Source organism: Lactuca serriola, chromosome 8 (assembly GCF_051521515.1).
Source record: "Lactuca serriola cultivar US96UC23 chromosome 8, Lser_US96UC23_V15, whole genome shotgun sequence".
In the NCBI taxonomy this organism is placed as follows: Eukaryota; Viridiplantae; Streptophyta; class Magnoliopsida; order Asterales; family Asteraceae; genus Lactuca; species Lactuca serriola.
This window is the reverse complement of record NC_136415.1, coordinates 88,568,867-88,586,594: the sequence shown is the minus strand read 5'-3', so window position 1 is coordinate 88,586,594 and position 17,728 is coordinate 88,568,867. Positions and strand designations below refer to the sequence as shown.

General features: G+C 35.1%; 3 protein-coding genes across 12 annotated transcripts; 1 reads left to right on the top strand and 2 right to left on the bottom strand.

The window, feature by feature from the left end:
• The first annotated feature begins 880 nt into the window (after positions 1 to 880).
• On the top strand, positions 881 to 2,229 carry LOC145068469 (heme oxygenase 1, chloroplastic-like). The gene is made up of 4 exons (XM_079015437.1): positions 881 to 1,319; positions 1,392 to 1,615; positions 1,711 to 1,818; positions 2,033 to 2,229. The coding sequence occupies exons 1-4, from the start codon at positions 1,073 to 1,075 to the stop codon at positions 2,123 to 2,125; spliced, it is 672 nt and encodes a 223-aa protein (XP_078871563.1). The 5' UTR covers positions 881 to 1,072; the 3' UTR covers positions 2,126 to 2,229.
• Positions 2,230 to 2,363: 134 nt separating this feature from the next.
• LOC145068470 (protein BUNDLE SHEATH DEFECTIVE 2, chloroplastic-like) lies at positions 2,364 to 3,768 on the bottom strand. Its single transcript, XM_079015438.1, has 5 exons — positions 3,536 to 3,768; positions 3,298 to 3,389; positions 2,850 to 2,916; positions 2,635 to 2,731; positions 2,364 to 2,542 (listed from the first exon to the last, which is right to left on the bottom strand). Exons 1-5 carry the CDS (start codon positions 3,591 to 3,593, stop codon positions 2,464 to 2,466), a joined length of 393 nt encoding a protein of 130 aa, XP_078871564.1. The 5' UTR covers positions 3,594 to 3,768; the 3' UTR covers positions 2,364 to 2,463.
• A 6,790-nt stretch (positions 3,769 to 10,558) lies between these two features.
• On the bottom strand, positions 10,559 to 16,371 carry LOC145068688 (uncharacterized). 10 transcript variants are annotated; one of them, XM_079015687.1, is made up of 16 exons: positions 15,746 to 16,371; positions 15,567 to 15,676; positions 15,346 to 15,471; positions 14,920 to 15,046; positions 14,209 to 14,695; positions 14,059 to 14,131; positions 13,799 to 13,980; positions 13,541 to 13,677; positions 13,352 to 13,418; positions 13,144 to 13,264; positions 12,329 to 13,023; positions 11,663 to 11,734; positions 11,464 to 11,561; positions 11,297 to 11,407; positions 10,932 to 11,002; positions 10,559 to 10,813 (listed from the first exon to the last, which is right to left on the bottom strand). In XM_079015687.1, the coding sequence occupies exons 5-11, from the start codon at positions 14,668 to 14,670 to the stop codon at positions 12,872 to 12,874; spliced, it is 1,194 nt and encodes a 397-aa protein (XP_078871813.1). In that variant the 5' UTR covers positions 14,671 to 14,695; positions 14,920 to 15,046; positions 15,346 to 15,471; positions 15,567 to 15,676; positions 15,746 to 16,371; the 3' UTR covers positions 10,559 to 10,813; positions 10,932 to 11,002; positions 11,297 to 11,407; positions 11,464 to 11,561; positions 11,663 to 11,734; positions 12,329 to 12,871. The 10 variants fall into 10 exon arrangements, with proteins under 10 accessions (XP_078871813.1, XP_078871820.1, XP_078871817.1 ...); XM_079015694.1 differs by lacking the exons at positions 10,559 to 10,813; positions 10,932 to 11,002 and adding an exon at positions 11,021 to 11,197 and having other exon boundaries at positions 12,329 to 12,715; positions 12,924 to 13,023; XM_079015691.1 differs by lacking the exons at positions 10,559 to 10,813; positions 10,932 to 11,002 and adding an exon at positions 11,021 to 11,197 and having other exon boundaries at positions 12,329 to 12,436; positions 12,924 to 13,023.
• Between the last annotated feature and the right edge of the window lie 1,357 nt (positions 16,372 to 17,728).

The following is a 17,728-nucleotide window of genomic DNA, read 5'->3' as shown; positions in this document are numbered from 1 at the left end:
GGTTTATCAGTGAGGACTCATGACATGATGAGGGTAAGAAACACATATTGGGTATGCAAGCTAATGGAAAAAACAAACCAGACATAGAAAAGAGGGAAGGAATGATGAGAAGGCAGGAGTCAATTAGGGTTTAAAACGATCATACATAAAGGCTCTGATACCATGGAATCCTCTTATTATTCCCATAAAACTCAATTGTATTATGTACACACAATATAATATAATATAATATAATATATAAAATACAAGAGAATAATGTGTAAATGACCTAAACATATGGATTTGCATATATATGGATTTGCATATAGAAACCATTACAAATACAAATATAACACCAACTATTGCATAATGTTAGAGAAGTTTATTTGAAGCACTTCCAAACATTGTTTTTTAAGACCATGCACAACTCTGTCACGTGGTATCCATGTTGGTGTTTTCATAAATGATAGTACCAAATACAATACATTGTAATTCTTAAGTGGCATAACAATGCTCTCAATTTAAAAATAAATGATATTATACGTAACTCTTTGTTCGTATAAATTATCAAATCATATGATACATAATACTATTTCGTTTACAAAAAAAAAACACAAAACAATTTGAAAGATACATATAAAATTAAAAAGTAAATAAATAAATGCAGGTAAGCAAAAACCCCGTCCATACACATTCTTTATTCATAAATTTTTTGAAGACCCCGTCTTTCTTTGTTCGTTTCACATAATTTAAAAATTGTAATAATATTTACCCAATTGATGATAACGCCATATCCAAACAATGATTCAAGATTTCATTATTTTATTCTTAAAGTCTTCTCTTTTATCTTCAAGATCACCTTTTATAAAAGCAATGATTCACAAATCAACCACCTTTTCATTTTTTTAAAATTTTATATAGACTCTAGTTGTGTCGACATTTAGGAATTATCCAATTTTACACTCAATCATCTTTCATTTCTTAACCGCAATTCCTTTCACAGAAATCCCAATTTGTATCATACGTTTAAACTTCGATTTCCAGAACACCCATCTCAAATTCCAACCAAAAGATCGTTTCTAAGTCCAAGAAAATGGTGGTGACGGCGGCGGAGGAGAGGACTTCGAAGAGGTTCACCGGCGGGTTTGTGGATGAAATGAGGTCTGTAGCGATGAAATTGCATACTAAAGATCAAGCGAAAGATGGAGAAAAAGAAACGCAAGGAAAACCATGGCGTAAATGGGAGCCCACCATTGATGGGTATTTGAAGTTCTTGGTGGATAGTAAACTGGTTTACGATACTCTTGACAAGATTCTTGATAAATCCGATTTTCCTGAATGTGAGTTTTTCAATCGAATAAGTTTATCTTCATTATTAATTACCGATCCTTGATGCTTTTTTTCCGATTCAGATGCTGAATTTAGGAACACTGGACTCGAAAGGGCGGGAAATTTGGCGATCGATTTGGAATGGTTTAAAGAACAAGGTCATATTGTTCCTGAACCTTTATCACCTGGGATCAATTACTCGATTTATATCGAAGAATTATCAAAGAAAGATCCACAAGCGTTCATCTGCCATTTTTATAACACCTACTTCGCACACACTGCCGGTGGTCGGATGATCGGAAGAAAGGTTTGATCATGGATGACTTTTATTCAGGTTTAAAAATTAAAATCCAAGAATTTAAACCCATATTTATTCTTCTTTCTTTTCGAAATTTAATGTAGGTTGCTGCAAAGATCCTGAATGGGAAAGAACTAGAGTTCTATAAATGGGATGGTGATCTTCCCCAATTATTGCAGAATGTTAGGGAGAAATTGAATAGAGTTGCAGAGGTAATTTTTCCAAAATCAAACTCAATAATTTTTTCAACTTCGAGTTTTATACAAATCATACACGTTTTTTTAATTGAATTTTGAAGGATGTAATGAAATTTATGTTGAGTGTTTCAATTTGGAAACAATGGATGAGAAATTTACCTAGTTTGACCTTTAAAGTCAAAAGGGTGTTCTTAATATGATCTAATGCATTTTCTTATGGTTTAATCAGAATTGGACAAGAGAGGAGAAGAATCATTGTCTTGAAGAAACCGAAAAATCGTTCGAATTCAATGGCGATATTCTTCATTTGATCTTGGCATGATCATGAAAGAAGCTTTGAAAATTTGTTGCTTTTTATTGATCTTTGATTCTCTTGTAAAAAGTGTACTTTCCAAATGTTTCTTTGTATATAATCCTTTTCTTGTATCAACGCTTCTAATAACTCACATAACCAAAAAAAATGTACGCCTTCAATTTGTAAATCTATAATAAAACAACAACAAAAAAAAAGTGTTTCTTGAATTGAATGTGTTAATTTCAAGAAACGAATGGCAATCATATGGAACAAAATTATATTGATATACATGATTTAAGATCATTAAAACAAAAAAAAAGTTTCTTGAATTTCTATTTCTATAACGTCATAAAGGGATAGTTTGTTTATTCATCAAAGGAGCTCATGAACCCACCCCTAAAACCGGCTCCATTACAACCACCACAAAGAATCTCCTTTTTACCCCTGTATAAATGTAATTTTGAAAAAAAAAATTAGAAAAAAAAATCAATTTTCTTGAAACAAATCACATGGTCTATAAGAATATAACCAAATACCTGCAAAGCCAACACAAACCACCAGCTTTGAATTGTCCATTGAAGTGATCTTTAGTGTTGACTCCTTTTCCTTCACATTGTGTACATTGTATAGCACCTAAATTTGTAAATTGAGGGTTTAAATTATGAAAAAAAAAAACTAACCCAAAAAAAAGTAAAATAAAAACTTTACCATTTCCTAAAATGGAAAAAGGAACAATTTGTGAAAAACTTACCATTTCCATCGCAATCACCACAAACTATGCTATTCACCTTGGTGGTGTTTTTTGCGTCATCGGTAGCCTGCAAAATCAACAGAAAATCTAAAGATTAAGATAAAGTTTCAAACTTTTATGATAAAACGAAAAGGGAATATCTTTTTTTTTGTTGATTATAATTTATAAAACTATACAAAGACCACATTATAAATCAATCAAGAGAATGATGTAACAATTTATGGTACCAGATTCTTGTTAAAGTATTGAATTTTTGGATAGTTTTAACATTTCCCCATTGTTATTTCCTGAATTAAATTAAATTAGCAAGGGTGAATGGGTGACGACATCGAATGATTTGTTTGAAAAGGGAATATGAAAAGGAATAGGAGCATGATTATGGTACAAAAAGAAGAATAAGAATGTTAAAAATTGTGCATAACATGCTCTGATTCAAAAGAAGCCTCACCTTAGCTTCCAAACTATGAAATCTTTTAAATTTCAGATTTTGATTAGTCACCCAAATCACCTTTCGAGAATTAGGGTTCCCACCAATTATTCCTAAAAAAATTTATCAATATCATTATTCATTAGTGCTCACACGCCATATTTGAATAGATGTTTGAACGAATTACACACACAAAATACACTGAAACACACACACACATGTGTTAGAATTTAGAAAAGAAGGAGAAAGCGAAGAATACCTGGTTTGTTTCGTGGCTTGAAGGAAGAAAGAGGAGTAAAACACAAAGAATTAGTCATTTTTAAGAGATTTTTGGGTTTAATTACGTAGAAATTTCAAGATTTTGATGGGTGTGAAGAAAGATTGATATACTTTGGCCTGCAACTGAAACCACTGTGCTGGTAAATACGTGGGTTTTAGAGACCATTCTTTCTCCTACAAGATAAGCTGCTCCCCTTTAAGAGGATATTTTAGTTGTTTACCGAAATTGTCCCTTAAAAAGTCTTTAATTTGTCTTGTGGAGCCAAAGTGATGGAGGTTGCTCATGCCATTTCACGTATAAAACCCTACCCGGGGAAACTTAATCCAACATCCACCCGTTCTTTCGGTGCAAATATAATTATTAATTTTAGAAATTGAATACTACGGTTAATTCGATGCGGTTATTTGGTTGTTTTATCCAGTTTGATTTCATTCGGTTGCTTGAGTTTGGCACGGTTTTAAGTATAAGTATCTATTATAACAAATGAAGGGTTTTTTTGTCACATGTTATCTTTTCATTTATTTGGACACATGACATTTTTTAGATTTTTAAAATTTTCTGTTTTCCATTTGTCATTTTATTGTATTTTTCATTTTATTAAATTAAAATTTCATATTTAATATGTAAGGTAATATATGTGTAAGGTATTTATTAGAAAGTGTTTATATATGTAATGTATTCAATACATTAAAGTTTCCTTAATTTTAATAATTCAAAAATTTTCTCATTCTTCTTATAAATTCGAACTTTTCAAATTTTTAAAATTTCATATTTAATTTTTTTAAATAAATTCATGTAATACATGGGTCTCACACCTAGTTCGGTATATATATATATATATATATATATATATATATATATATATATATATATATATATATATATATATTGCAAGAGTTCAACTAGTGATGAGGCTCATGCTTCTCATGGGTCATAAAGGTTATTGTTTTTTTAAGGTGCTAAGGTGCTTCCGAGACCAGGTGCTTTAGACCAAGGATGACGAAAATTGTTATTCTTTCATTTGCTTCAAGAATGTCTATGGAATTATGTAAAACATCTATTTTGGTATTGAGACGTTTGTTATCAGAAATCAAAAACATTTCTTTCAGAATAAGTGATTTCACATTTGTCTTTAAGAATGATATATTCATCTTTTGACATTACAAAGTTCATGTTCTAAAGACTATTTTAAACTTCTTATCCTCGAAACGTAATATAAGACAGTTTAATTCACTCTCCATCTTCTCACTAGCTTTTATGGAACACTCATAGGCTTTGTAAATGATGTTCATATCTAATTAGATATGGTTTAGATATGGTTCATAAAAGGATAAATCAAAATTATTATTAGAAATCATAGATTTTACTTGTTGAATGATGTTTCTACCGGGTGGGTCATTGGTTGCCATGCAGCAGTAGTTTGGTTCAGCATCATCATCATCTTCCTCCGATCTAGATGACCAGTAGCCTTCATCACATTCGATGGTTTGTCTAACTATAAGACACATGTTTCTACCAGTACTTGTATCATCTTCATCTCCAAATGACCAATATCCTTCCACATCTCTTGACATAGTAATAACGAATGTTTTCTCATTAGCAGCCATCTCTTGGGCTCGACGTGCATAGTATGCAGTGTCCTTAATCTTTGATTTTTGTGATGCTTCGGTCAAGCAATCTTTGGCAAAGTGGTTTGCATGACCACACTTGTAACAAACAATTTTTGGTTTGTCTGACTTCGGAGTCTCATGAGATTCCGAGGGGTGAGTTTGTGTCAGAATGTTTGGCTTGTACGCGGGAGGATTTTCAGAAGGTTTAGGATAGAGTTGGGGATTACTTTGATGAGGAGCTTGGAAACGGTTGTGGTATGGTTTGTGAGTGAGATTGAAGGGATGCTTATATTTCATGGAGAGCAAGGCAAATTCTTGTTGAAAACGTAGTTCGGGGTCAATTGCTTCAGGGTCGAGGTCTCCATCAAACTGATAGTTTGAACTAGCAAGAGTACGTAAAGTTGGTGGAGAGGGTTGAACAGGTGGGATAGATGGGATAACAACTTTGAAAGGGTCCGAAGCAAAGAGGCTCGAAACTTGAGGATCATAAGAACTGACAAGAGCAAGAGGACCTCCTGATAGTTCTCTCAAAGTTTGTGCAACATTTGATTCATGACATTGGAGCTCGTCAAACAGTTGGTAAAGCTTCAGCTTCTTCAGTTATCCATTACTCTAAAGACACGATTTCACGTTTCCCCATCATTTACTAAGGCTCTTGATGGACTTGAGATTGTACTCTAGAGGAGTTCGGACAATTACATGAGTTGTCATGTTGTTGACGACAATTTGGTATCTATTAGAGGCTGAGGCAACTGATTCATCAGGGGTTGTGGTGATACTATCGAACTCGTTGACGACGAAAGTCAAATGCTTATACATCATGTTTTCTGATCCCTCTAACAGGTCGTAGAGAGTGTCCTAAATCTTTTTAGCAGATTTGCACAACTTAATGTACTCAAAGAGAGAAGGTGGAACACCGAACACCATTTCGGAAAATGCAACTTGATTTGCATGCAATTTCTTGATGTCATCAGCATTGAGGTGTTTAACGATGTTCATCCTGTCCCATGAGAGTTGCATCAACATCTCTCACAGTTTGTCTCACATGAACATGTGGACCTTCTTTACCGGATCACCATATAGCTTCACCTTTTCCTTTACCAAGTAAGAACATTTCCATTCTAACTTTCCAATGATCATACTCTTCAATAACTAGCAATGGGGCACGAGAAGGGCAACCCACTCTATTTACTATTTGCATTGAATACATTTGTTAAGAATTAGGAGCATCCATTGAATCTAAGATATAATAGCAGAAGTAGTATATAGAAGAACTTTTATCCTTAACACAGAAATGATCGAAATACCATGGTAATTTCGAATCAACTATAATTTGTTATTATTGATTCAAAGGACAACCACTCAAGCTCTGATACCAATTGTAAGTATTAGAAACAATGTGCAAGGACAAGGTTTGAAAACTTAAACCTTGAGTTAATCTAAAGATTAATGCATGCTCTTAATTGAAGTTCTATTCAAGTCCGGTAATACCAGTCAAGACTTGAAGTAAAGATTCAACAAAGTACACAAGTCTTAAATGAAGAAACTATGAGTATGATAAATGTAGAGACAATAAATGAACACGAAGAATGTTGTGGAGGTTTTGACTTGAGAGAAAAGTGAAAGAGAGATAAGAGAAATATTTTCTATCTTTGGAGGAACAATATGAAGAGAATTGTTATCGAGATTTACGAAAGCAAATATGATTTGAGTGATTGAAAAGTAAGAACACGAAGAGTAAATATTAATCAGATGTTATATTGATGAAGACTGATTACAGAATAAGCAGAAAGGATATTTGCGTTTCAGATAGTTATCCTCTACTTCTATCCTTAGTCCCTACTTATAGGGAACCTGAGTGTACAAAAAATATATTAAGTCTAAACAATACACTTCGCACAAAATTGACTTAGTAAAATAACATAAAGATGCGAAACAAAACAAACACACTATTCGACTTTTACAATTGTGCTTCTACAATCTCCCCCTTTGTAAACAGTCGAAGCTATTCAATCCATAAGCTTTTGAACAGCAGAGTGAATTGTCTTTCGCACTTCTCCATACTAGGAAATCACCTTCTTGAGATCCTTCTTCTCTCCTTCATTATTCTTCTTGCAATTGTTCATACGAACAATAAAGTGCGTATATTGCGAAGAAGTATATCTTTCCACCTCTGAGACTTTAAACAAGAATTTCTTGGGCTTCCCCTTCGTATCTCTTCCTGAAAACACCATGCTGAAAGGTTTCAGGCATATTTCTCCAACAACATATTTTGATAATGCTGACTGAGATAAGGTTTCTTCCCAAGGAACGTTCACTTCTCTTCCCAACGTAGTCGCCACTTCTTCATCAGTTAGAGCTAAGCAATCGAAGTAATTGTCGATATATGTCTTGACATGAGCGAAGCCTATCTTGAACACTTCAGTCTCAGATCCTTTAAGCTTATTCTCTTCCATATGCTTCAAAATGAGAGCCACTTGAATCAAATCGTTGCAGTTCATCAGAGGAACGTTAGCTATAGTGAAATCATACTGCTTGTTGTCAGCTCGAATAACAAAGTAACGGAAATTTTGAAGCATGTCTTCAAACATCGTATCTTTCTTGACTGTTAACACCTTTTTGATCTTCATTAAAGACCAAACTTCATCCGGATTCTTCCCCAATACAGCATGAAATCTGATTTTCATGTGTATGTAATCATCAGGATTATCAAACTTCTCGCTAATCTTGTATTGAGCAGTAATGAAGAGCATTTCGTTGATCGGAAAATCTAGCTGACAATTGTCTGAATTCGCAATATCATAACTTCTTTTTGGCTTCTTCTCGAATTCATACATTTCCCTCCCCACAACTTTTGACTCTATGGTTTCATAAGAGTACAGCTTCGCAGGATCGCCTTTGTTCATCGTGGGAGGATCACTTGCTCTTTGCCTCATAATGCTTTGCACTTGCCTCATCCTTTCTAACTCTGCCTCAGCCTCAGCCTCAGCTTTCTTCTCCTCCTTCAATTTTTCGTACAATATTCCTTTTCCTTTTCCCACAACATCTGTTTGAGGTTTTGAACTCGAACTTCCTTCTTTTGCCCCAATCGAAATTCCTTTGGCAATCGGTCTTGTGGTTATTGTAGTTGAGGAAATTGGCATTGTAAGTATTGGAAGAGTAGATTTAAGCTGGGTAGATATAACTTTTCCCACTGTCTTCACATCCTCCTCTTTACTTAGATTTTTCTCTCCCCCTTGCACCCCTGTGAAAGCAAGTGGGGCATTCTTCGCTAGTAAAGAGGTAAAATTTGCCATTGGTGCAAGAGCTTTCTGAATTGCTTGTTCCAAAGTATTAACCTTTAGAGACAAGAACTCAGGAGTGAGAATTTGATGAGATGAAGATTGCGAAACCACGGTTTTCAGCTCAGTCACCAACTTGATCAATTGATCAAACTTCTCCTGGGTTTCTTTGTGATTAGCTTCAAGGATAGGGGCAGCAACAACCTTGTGCACTTCTGTAGCAACCACATCAATATTCTTTTGAACTTCGACATGTTGAGAAGTAATATCCCTGAGCTCCTTCGTAAGTTCGGTTTTCAACTCTTCAAGCTTAAAGTTGACATCCTCCAAACTTTCTTCAAATCCTGTACAAAGAGAACATGGCGTTCTTTTGCAACAGCTTTTAAGTCCTGGACCACCGAAGAAAAATTCCTCCCTTGAGCTTGAATGCGAAGCTCATTATTTTTATTAGACTGATCAACCTTCTCCATTATTCGCTTCTCAGCACCCTTAAGCATAATATCAACCTCCATTGCTGAGATAGAAGACATCCTGCCAGAATCAGCTTGCGACTGAATAATGGCATTCAACTTATGATTCAGGATTTTAAATTGCTTTCCTATCATAAGCATATGATCAGGTATATCCTCCTCCTCTGAATCAAAGTGAATGTCTTCAAGTACTCCTCCAAAGGCTCCTCCGTCAGTTTCATTATCAGATAAAGGTTGCGAAGGTTGAGGAGTTTCTGGTTGTGAGGGAAAAAGGGTTGTAAATGGGTTTTGAAGTGGATGATCAAAAATGGATGAGGTTGTGGATAGTGTTGTAGATGGAAATGATACAAGTGGTAAAGAAATGGGTAAGGTGATTGGTAAAGTGGTTTCAACACTCGTGATAGGTGCCCCCGTATCAGATACGTTGACAACCGTATCTGAAATAGGTACCTCCTCAGAAACTGATTTGGTAGTGACTATTTCGAGTGGTTGTGAGGAAACTTGCGAAACTTGAAAATTTGATACAGGTGGATCAGAAACAGTTACCGATGTAGAGATTAGTGGTGTGTCAAGAACCACTTCTTCATCTGAGGACTCATTGCGAATAATAAGCTTTCGTTTTTTCAACAATGTTTGTTGCATTTGTTTCGCAACATCTTGAGCACGTTGTCTCTTAGATCCTGGAGAGACAGGAGCTGGAATATTGCGAACGGTAACCCCTTTACTGCTCACCTCAGTCTTGCGAATCTTTTTCAATACCCCCGATTTTGAGGGTATTATATCCTTCTTTGATTTTGGTGAGGTTTCCACTATCTGAATCTCCTCATCTTGACCCTGTTTGGAAGATTGAGCAGTTGCATCATTCTTGATAGCCTTCTTCTTCTTTGAGGGTTTGGTTGCAACGCTTAACAAAATGCCAGGCTCCACATTTGGATCGAAAGTCTTCATGTAGCGCACCAACACCTTGTGAGTTGGAGAAACCTTGTTAAGCATCACATCTGGAATGCGAGCAACATGGGTAAATATTTCCTCATCATCTTCAACCACCTTTGGAAATTGATATAGAGAGAATTCTGCAACCTCCACATCCTCTGGTACTGAAATTCCCTCCTTTTCATATACCTTTTCAAGAATCAAGCTCCAATACCTTGCACAAGATATTCCTTTTTCTGAATTTGTGTTTTCCAGACTTTTAACAAATTCCTTCCATAACTGAGTTGCATAGTCTACACTGATGTCATAATACCACTACTAGAAAAACAGCCTTTTACGACGCGCAATGCGTGTCGTAAAACGCTCAGACGACGCGCAAATGCGTGTCAAGGAAGGCCATGTCATAACGAGAGACGACACGCTTTTGCGCGTCGTCTATTTACGACGCGCATTTACAACGTGCATTTATGACACGCATTTACGACGCACAGTTATGACACGCAATGCGTATCAAGGAAGGCCCTATCATAAAGGAAGACAACATGCATTTGCGTGTCATAACCTTACGACGCGCGTGTTTATAACACGCAATGCATATCAAGGAAGCCTCTATCATAAATGAAGATGACACGCATTTGCGTGTCGTAAACTTCATCAACCATTTATGATATGCATTTACGACGCGTCTTTACGATACTCATTTATGCATAATACAAAAATATGTAAACAAATATATACCAAAACAATCAATTTTATCCAATAACATCATGTCAAAAAATTGTAATACATTGATATTAAGGGGATCTAATTGTACATTGTTATTAAAAGCTTTTCCCCAACTATATAACCTAATACTGCATTGCTATTAGGGGACACCTAGTTTTAGATATTGACGATCTTGGAATACTCTCTCTATGGTGCTTGCGTTTTCTTCCACAGTTTCCTTCAATTGGATAGCATTCACTTGTACATGGAATGGAATGGAATAATGAAATAAGCAATGGAATGGAATGAGTCATTCCATTCCAATTTCATATGAACCTCACATTATATATTTGTATAAAAAATTAATTGATCTCACCTTTATACAATAAAGAGGAGCAGTAAATACATCATTAAACATGAAAGAATCATTGTCATCCACTTCCCTCCCTTTTGGAATATGAGAAAAACATCATCAATATGTATCTATTTTTTCATAAAGATAAACACAATAACAACATGACTCATATATGTCTATGGTTTTGGAGTCTGAGCGAGTAATGAAAACATATATATTGCTAATAACAAATTCCATTTGACACAACCCGCTAAATAATCTGATTAGAGAATGAAGTCTCTAGTAACCTGATTATTCAACAAATAAGTAGATTAGGTGATGAATCTCTAGATCTTCATAGCAAGTTAGAGAGGTAATAAGTTTTTACTCAAAATTGACGGATTTACCTGTGGAGATGATTTCTTTGGTGTTCAACCATCCTACTCAATTTTGGTGTCCAAGTTGGACCGTTTTACCCTTGGTGCTTGGAGATTCAATGTAATCATGTGTGTGTATAACTGCATATATATATTGTCATTTTGAATAGCGCACACCAAAAAGTAACATGAACTACCTTGTGTTACTGTTAAAGAAACCAACAGTAATGCTCTGATTAGCAACTCCAAGTTTGTGCTTAGCTGAACCTCTAACTTGTTCTTCAACCGATTTAACCTTACATCAACACATTTTTAATGAGTTGAAATGTACTTTAAAAGCAGACATGTTAACCTAAAAGATTCCTAAGTAGTGATGTGAATGTGAGGTGAACATACTGTTAACCGAAGAACAAGTACCTCCTTCTTCTGACCAATTCTGTGAGCTCTAGCTTGTGCTTGCAAATCAACCTAACCACACACATGGACATATAACCATTAAGCATAAGCGAAAAATCAAATTATTATTAAAATAGAATTCTTTTTATTTTAAAGTATATATGTATTTAATTATATCTTGTGGGTTCCAGTTTGTGTCAAAAATGATAATTGTATAAGCAGCTTGAAGATTGACTCCAACGCCTCCAACACGTATACTATGAAATAAAAAAGGCTATATGGAAAAATAAATGAAAAAAAAGAATAGAACCAAAATGTTGATTAACTAAGATGGAATATGAAAAATGGAGATCCAGGTTTGTTAAACTGGTCAATTAAGGACCCACGATCACCACCACTTGTATGCCCATCTAGGTGAAGGTACATGTATTGTTTAAATATAAATAATCCTTCATCACACCAAGCAGCCTAGTCATTGTTGAAAATAGAAGAAACTGCATTTTGTACTTCCAATAAAAGCTTTTAAACAAAAAATGATAACTGATATTACAAGATAACTGACATATTACAAGTTTTTCAACTTTATAAACAAAAATATAATTACAAAGGGAAAATTAAGGTAAATTACTCGACTCGAAAAAATTCAGTTGGAATATAATATTATACCCGATGATCTGTAGCTTTTAGCTTGGGTAGTAGTCGATCTAACATCTCAAGATTCCCATAAAATTTTATCACATTAGGAAGAAAATTATTGGGAATGAAATCATGGACCTGGAATTAAAATAAAACAACATTCAGCATCAACAACTCCACAATGAGTTCGCATTAATGATAAAAGAAATTGAAATTTTAATTTGTGCTTTGAAATGAAGAAGATGAAATCATGCTCCAGACAGTTATTGCAAAAAATGAATAGACAATTTTGTTAATGGTTGGAGCCCAAAAGTAAATTTCTGACTCCCATCCAGGTAGAACAGAGGAAGGTACAACCACCAAGAATAGCCCTCTATCATTTTTATTTTCCATTAGGTAACACATTAAAGAGATAACCTGCACAAACAACAAATCTTACTCGAAACAATAAAACATAAAAGGGTTACGATAGGCCATAGCTCTAACGGGTCCATCAGAAGAAACAAGTGAGAAACATGCCACTTTGGTCAATAAAGTAATAAAACTAAATTAGAATGAGCTATAAATAATAAATTAAATGAAAAAAGATAAATTGGATAATGAGGTTTTTTGGAAAGAATAATACTTGAAGTCTCGGATCCTTCGCCCTTGAACTTCAAACACCCCAAGTGCACCATTTACAAGTGCAAATGCAAAAGTCTCTGAAAACTCTTCTTGACCTCCATCTGCATTAGAAGTAGGATGTTATGAATTATAATAAACAATAAAACAAATAAATGAAAGTGTGTTGATATTTCTTGCATATAACCCTAATGAAAATATTATTAATATTATACTATACTCACTAGAGTCTGTTTCAGGAGGGGCAGATGTGTCAGATTGCTTAGATGCTGCACTCTGTGTTGGTCTTGGAACATTAGGAAGAGTCCATTCCAATATTGTAAATGGAAGAGCCAAAGACCTAAGCTGCAAAAAAGAAAACATTATTTGAAAAGAAAATATTGAAAAAAGAATTTTAAATGATTAAAAAGGTACATAAGTAATCTGGTTTACCATGACTGAAGTCTTTGTCATTGCCCAAACCTCCACAGGAGCATCACGAAACAATATCAAAAGATACCTACAAAATGCATCAAGAATGTATCCAATAGGGTTAAATTAAATGTCACAATTGAGTAACAAACACCAATGCATGTTGAAAATGGATTGAAGAATTAAACAAAAAACTATTTCAAGAACAACCTTCCAGAAGATGAAGCCCTCAAAGCTCTAATGGGAGTATGTTCTGGTTTTTGTAAAACCCCAAATGTTCGATTAAGGCCAGTTCGAAGATTGGTAACAACAAGCCTATTTGTAAAGCCACCAGTTTTCTCATTTCCCTAAGTACACAGAGTAATAGTTATATGTCATTACTCATTTCAAATTGAGAAGACCAATACATGTGATTAATTATTTAATAGTTTAATACAAGTTTTTTTGTTACATAAACATAATACATACCTGAGTGTGTGAGAATGAGACTAGTCTTGTATTACCCAACCACCTTAATCCTCTTACAACACTATCATGGATACAAAAACTTGCAGCAACAACATTTACAGAAACATCAACAATGTCAACTGAACCACTCTGAGTTCCCAAGGCAACTAGTGGAATAGCAACTGCAGGATGGTTTAACCCTCCTTCACATGTTATTAATTAACGAATATAATATTTAATATAAAAAAATCTGTTATTTGATTTCAAATAACAGAACTCACGTGAAAAAGTAGCAGCTAAAGAAGGGACAATACAGTCACTGATGAAGAAAGAAGATGCAGCTGCCCAACCAAACTGATATGATTGAAGAATCTTATCAGTAAAAAACAATAAATAACCAAAGTCAACATTGAGTAACAACAAGAACAAACCTTTAGTGACAGCTCATCCTTGTTCTTTTTGGAGGATGGTCGACGACCCTTTCTAATATTCTCCTTATCTATTTGTTTAACTACATCTTTCACAGAGCCAAATGAAGAATCCACTCCATAATTTGTATCTAAAGATGTATCTTTATCTTTACTGATTTCTGCAACAATGGGAACATCTGATGCATCTTTTTGATTCTCTGTTGGGCCTTCAGTAGTCAGAAGCCAGTTCCATATTTTTCCATCATCAGAAATGGATAACAGATAGGTTTTAGAAATGATACGAGTTTCATCACAAAAATTGAAAGGGTTTTCAAAATCCATATCAGGTGAAGAAGTATGATGTCCATCAGAAAGATCCTTGTGAACATTTTGCAGGGTGGAATCTGATCGAGAGATGATAACTGCTAGAACTAAGGGAGATGGGATGGGGGTGTCAAGTGAGGGCATCAATTCTTCCATCATTCACATCACATGCACCTGCTCTCCTCTGTTGTGTTATGAAAATAAGTAAATCCCTTTATGATGAAGAAAACATTTAGATACATAAACTATATACATAGACAATCATATATAAGCAAGCAAAGAGATGAAGGTGTTATCAGTTTTGCTTTAGGTACAGAGAAAAGATTGTTCACCTGTCAAGTAGTAATGAAGATGATGATAATAAAAGCATAATAATTTATTTTTCTTTTGTAGGGGAATGTATTAGACCTGTACAGAGAAAAGGATCTGCCTTCATCATGTTCCCAACAACCGCATATAATGGGACAACTCCTACTTTGAATTGAAAGTAAAGAGCCTTCATCATGTTCCCAACAACCGGTTGTTTTACTGTTGCCTAGAAGATCAAAGCTTTATTCAATAAACATCACAAAATACGAATCTTTATTCGATATAAATCATAAAGTTCAAAGCTTTATTTGGTAAAAAGACAAAAGAGCCCAAACCTAGTTGGTTCCCAAGGTAGTTTACTTGTAGAAAACGTCAAAGATTTATATATCAAGAGGATCGGAGTGCTGAGAGTTTTAATTTCAAAGTAATTGTTGGAAGAATATATTTTTTAAAGAAAAGTAGACAACAAGCATTTATTCCTTGTGAAAAAGTTTCAAAAGAGAATAAATTTTTTGGTTTTTTCACCTGTATTTCTGGAAGCATTCCTATGTTGAAAGCAAAAAACAAGACTTGCACAAGCACCGATAGTTGTAAAGACTTTGTTTATATTCGACCCTGGGATCCCATAATCTCTCAGTGGAGCACGTATTCCTATAGAAAAATTCAGGTATATTTGATTAAACTTAAAAAGAAAAAAATGAGTTTTTAAACTCAAAAAGTGAAAAAATATCCCAAAAATTGCATACCATCACGAAGAGAAAGAGAAACCTTATAAGGTCTGATTTAGGTAAGATAGCTCTTTCAGGCATTTAGTCAAACAGTTGGAGTGCATAGCTCCTCTCCTTCCTTTTCTGATCTATTTGTGTACATCAAAGCCAACAGATTGGTAAACCATTGAATCCAGTAAAAATCGCAAATGAAATACCTGCTGATACGAATACAGAAGGTGAATTTGGTAATGGCGGAGAATGGACGGAAACCTTATTAGTAAAATACCCAATAATCAACGACTTCATACTTTTCTTCTCCCAATCAAACCCAAATCAAGTCGTACTTTCATACAAACAAATCACCTGATTCTCGTGAATGTACTTAATCGAAACACAGAACTAATAATCAGTGTGCGTTTAATGCGCTAAGAGAGTCAACAGTGGAGCAGAAAGTGAAGAAGAGAGAGTGTATTGTGGTCAGCAGTTCTGAAACCCTCTTACACGTTTCAATCAAAGGATCCCCCAACTGACAAATCAACGTTTGTGTGCTTGGCTGCTTCTGCTTGCATACTTGGCTAGTTGCATGTCTATGGAGAAGAAAGTTGTACCAAAGGCTAAAGGCCCCAGCTTACATTCCGGGTTTGTTAAACAATAGGGACCAAGTGCAATCAGACCTTGGGCTTGTAAACCTCAGGAGTCTTAGTAAACAATGGGGAGTAAGTATCCGATCAAAAAAAGCCCTAGCTTACGTTGTGCAGGCTTGAAGAGTCGGTGTGGGTTAGAGGTAGTGGAGGTGGGTGAGGGGCGGAGACCAAGGAGAGGACTTCAAAATTTTTGGGGATTTCATTTTCCCTCTGAGAAGAGAGACGCGCATTTCTTAAAAAAAATATAAAACGACACACACAAAGGACGCACATTTTAGATAAAGTATCTTCCGTGTTTTTAATTTTTTTTACATAAGACACTAATTTAAGGGCACGCAATAATGCGTGACCTATCTTAAATTTTTTTGAAGAGATGACACTTTTTAAATGTCACTCTCTTTTGCGTAACATAAATCAATGAGTGTCGTGGTTTGCACGTTGAAAAAGGGTCTTTTTCTTGTAGTGTACAATCCCATTAACATGGCATAAACCTCCATACGCCCCCTATCTAGACCACCTGTGCATCCTGTTAAGCATCTGAGAAAAATGCCAAACAGAAAATTTCATATACACGGTAACCCTGACTTTCTGAAGTCACTGATCTTCTCTAGAGTGGGTTGATGGCCCATTTCATTGAACATGTGGATGACTTGAGAATTAACGGGTTTGAAAAATGGAGGGTTGTTTGGAATCTGCAATAATTCAACAAACATCTTCTTGGAAAGTTTAACACGTTTGTTGTTCATCAAGTTGAAGGTTATCACATCAGTAGTATGGTTGTATGATGCCGTTGAAGCTGCCAAAGATAACCATGTCATCGGAACAGAAAAGGAACTAAACATGGCGGTGGACAGGGGTGATCGTTTCAGGGCAACGATGAGCATCTTCAATCCTTTAGGATAAGAAGAGACATTCGGATCAACTTGATAATTGGTGCTTTGGATTTTCATCAGGGATTGAGAAAGAACTTCATCAGTGTTGGATTGAGTGACAGCCATTGTTAGGGTTTGAAAGAGATGAAGTTTGAACAAGTTTGAATCTTTTGAGGTTTGGGAGAGTTCTGTTCGCGTAACCATATACAGTAATCTTGATCCCCCTTTTATAGTTTACCCAAATTGATTTGAAATTAAAGCGGGATACATTTAATGTTATCCGATGTGGCACCTTGAAAATCAGATCATGACTGCAAAAGATAACCATGCTTCAAAAAGTAGCTGTCACATCTCCTTGAAAACGGGATAGAATACCAACCATCTTGAGTACATAGCCTGTCAAGTTTCCTGTTATAGAATTTGAACCGTTAAAACCCTTCGCATGGAGGCAAGGCTCTTTCACTTTTGGGATGTAAAGTGAAGTCATATGCCAGATTTGCGAAATCATCAGCCTGAGTTGGTTTTACTCAGAACCTTAAGGATTTCGTGTGTGCATTGTGTCAACAGAATAAGATGAGATTTTTTTTTTGAAATTCTGTGATGTCAAAAATTCAATTTGACATGAAGGCAGTTAAACCCCAGACAAAGGTTGCTTCGTTAATCATCAAGAGAGATGATCAAC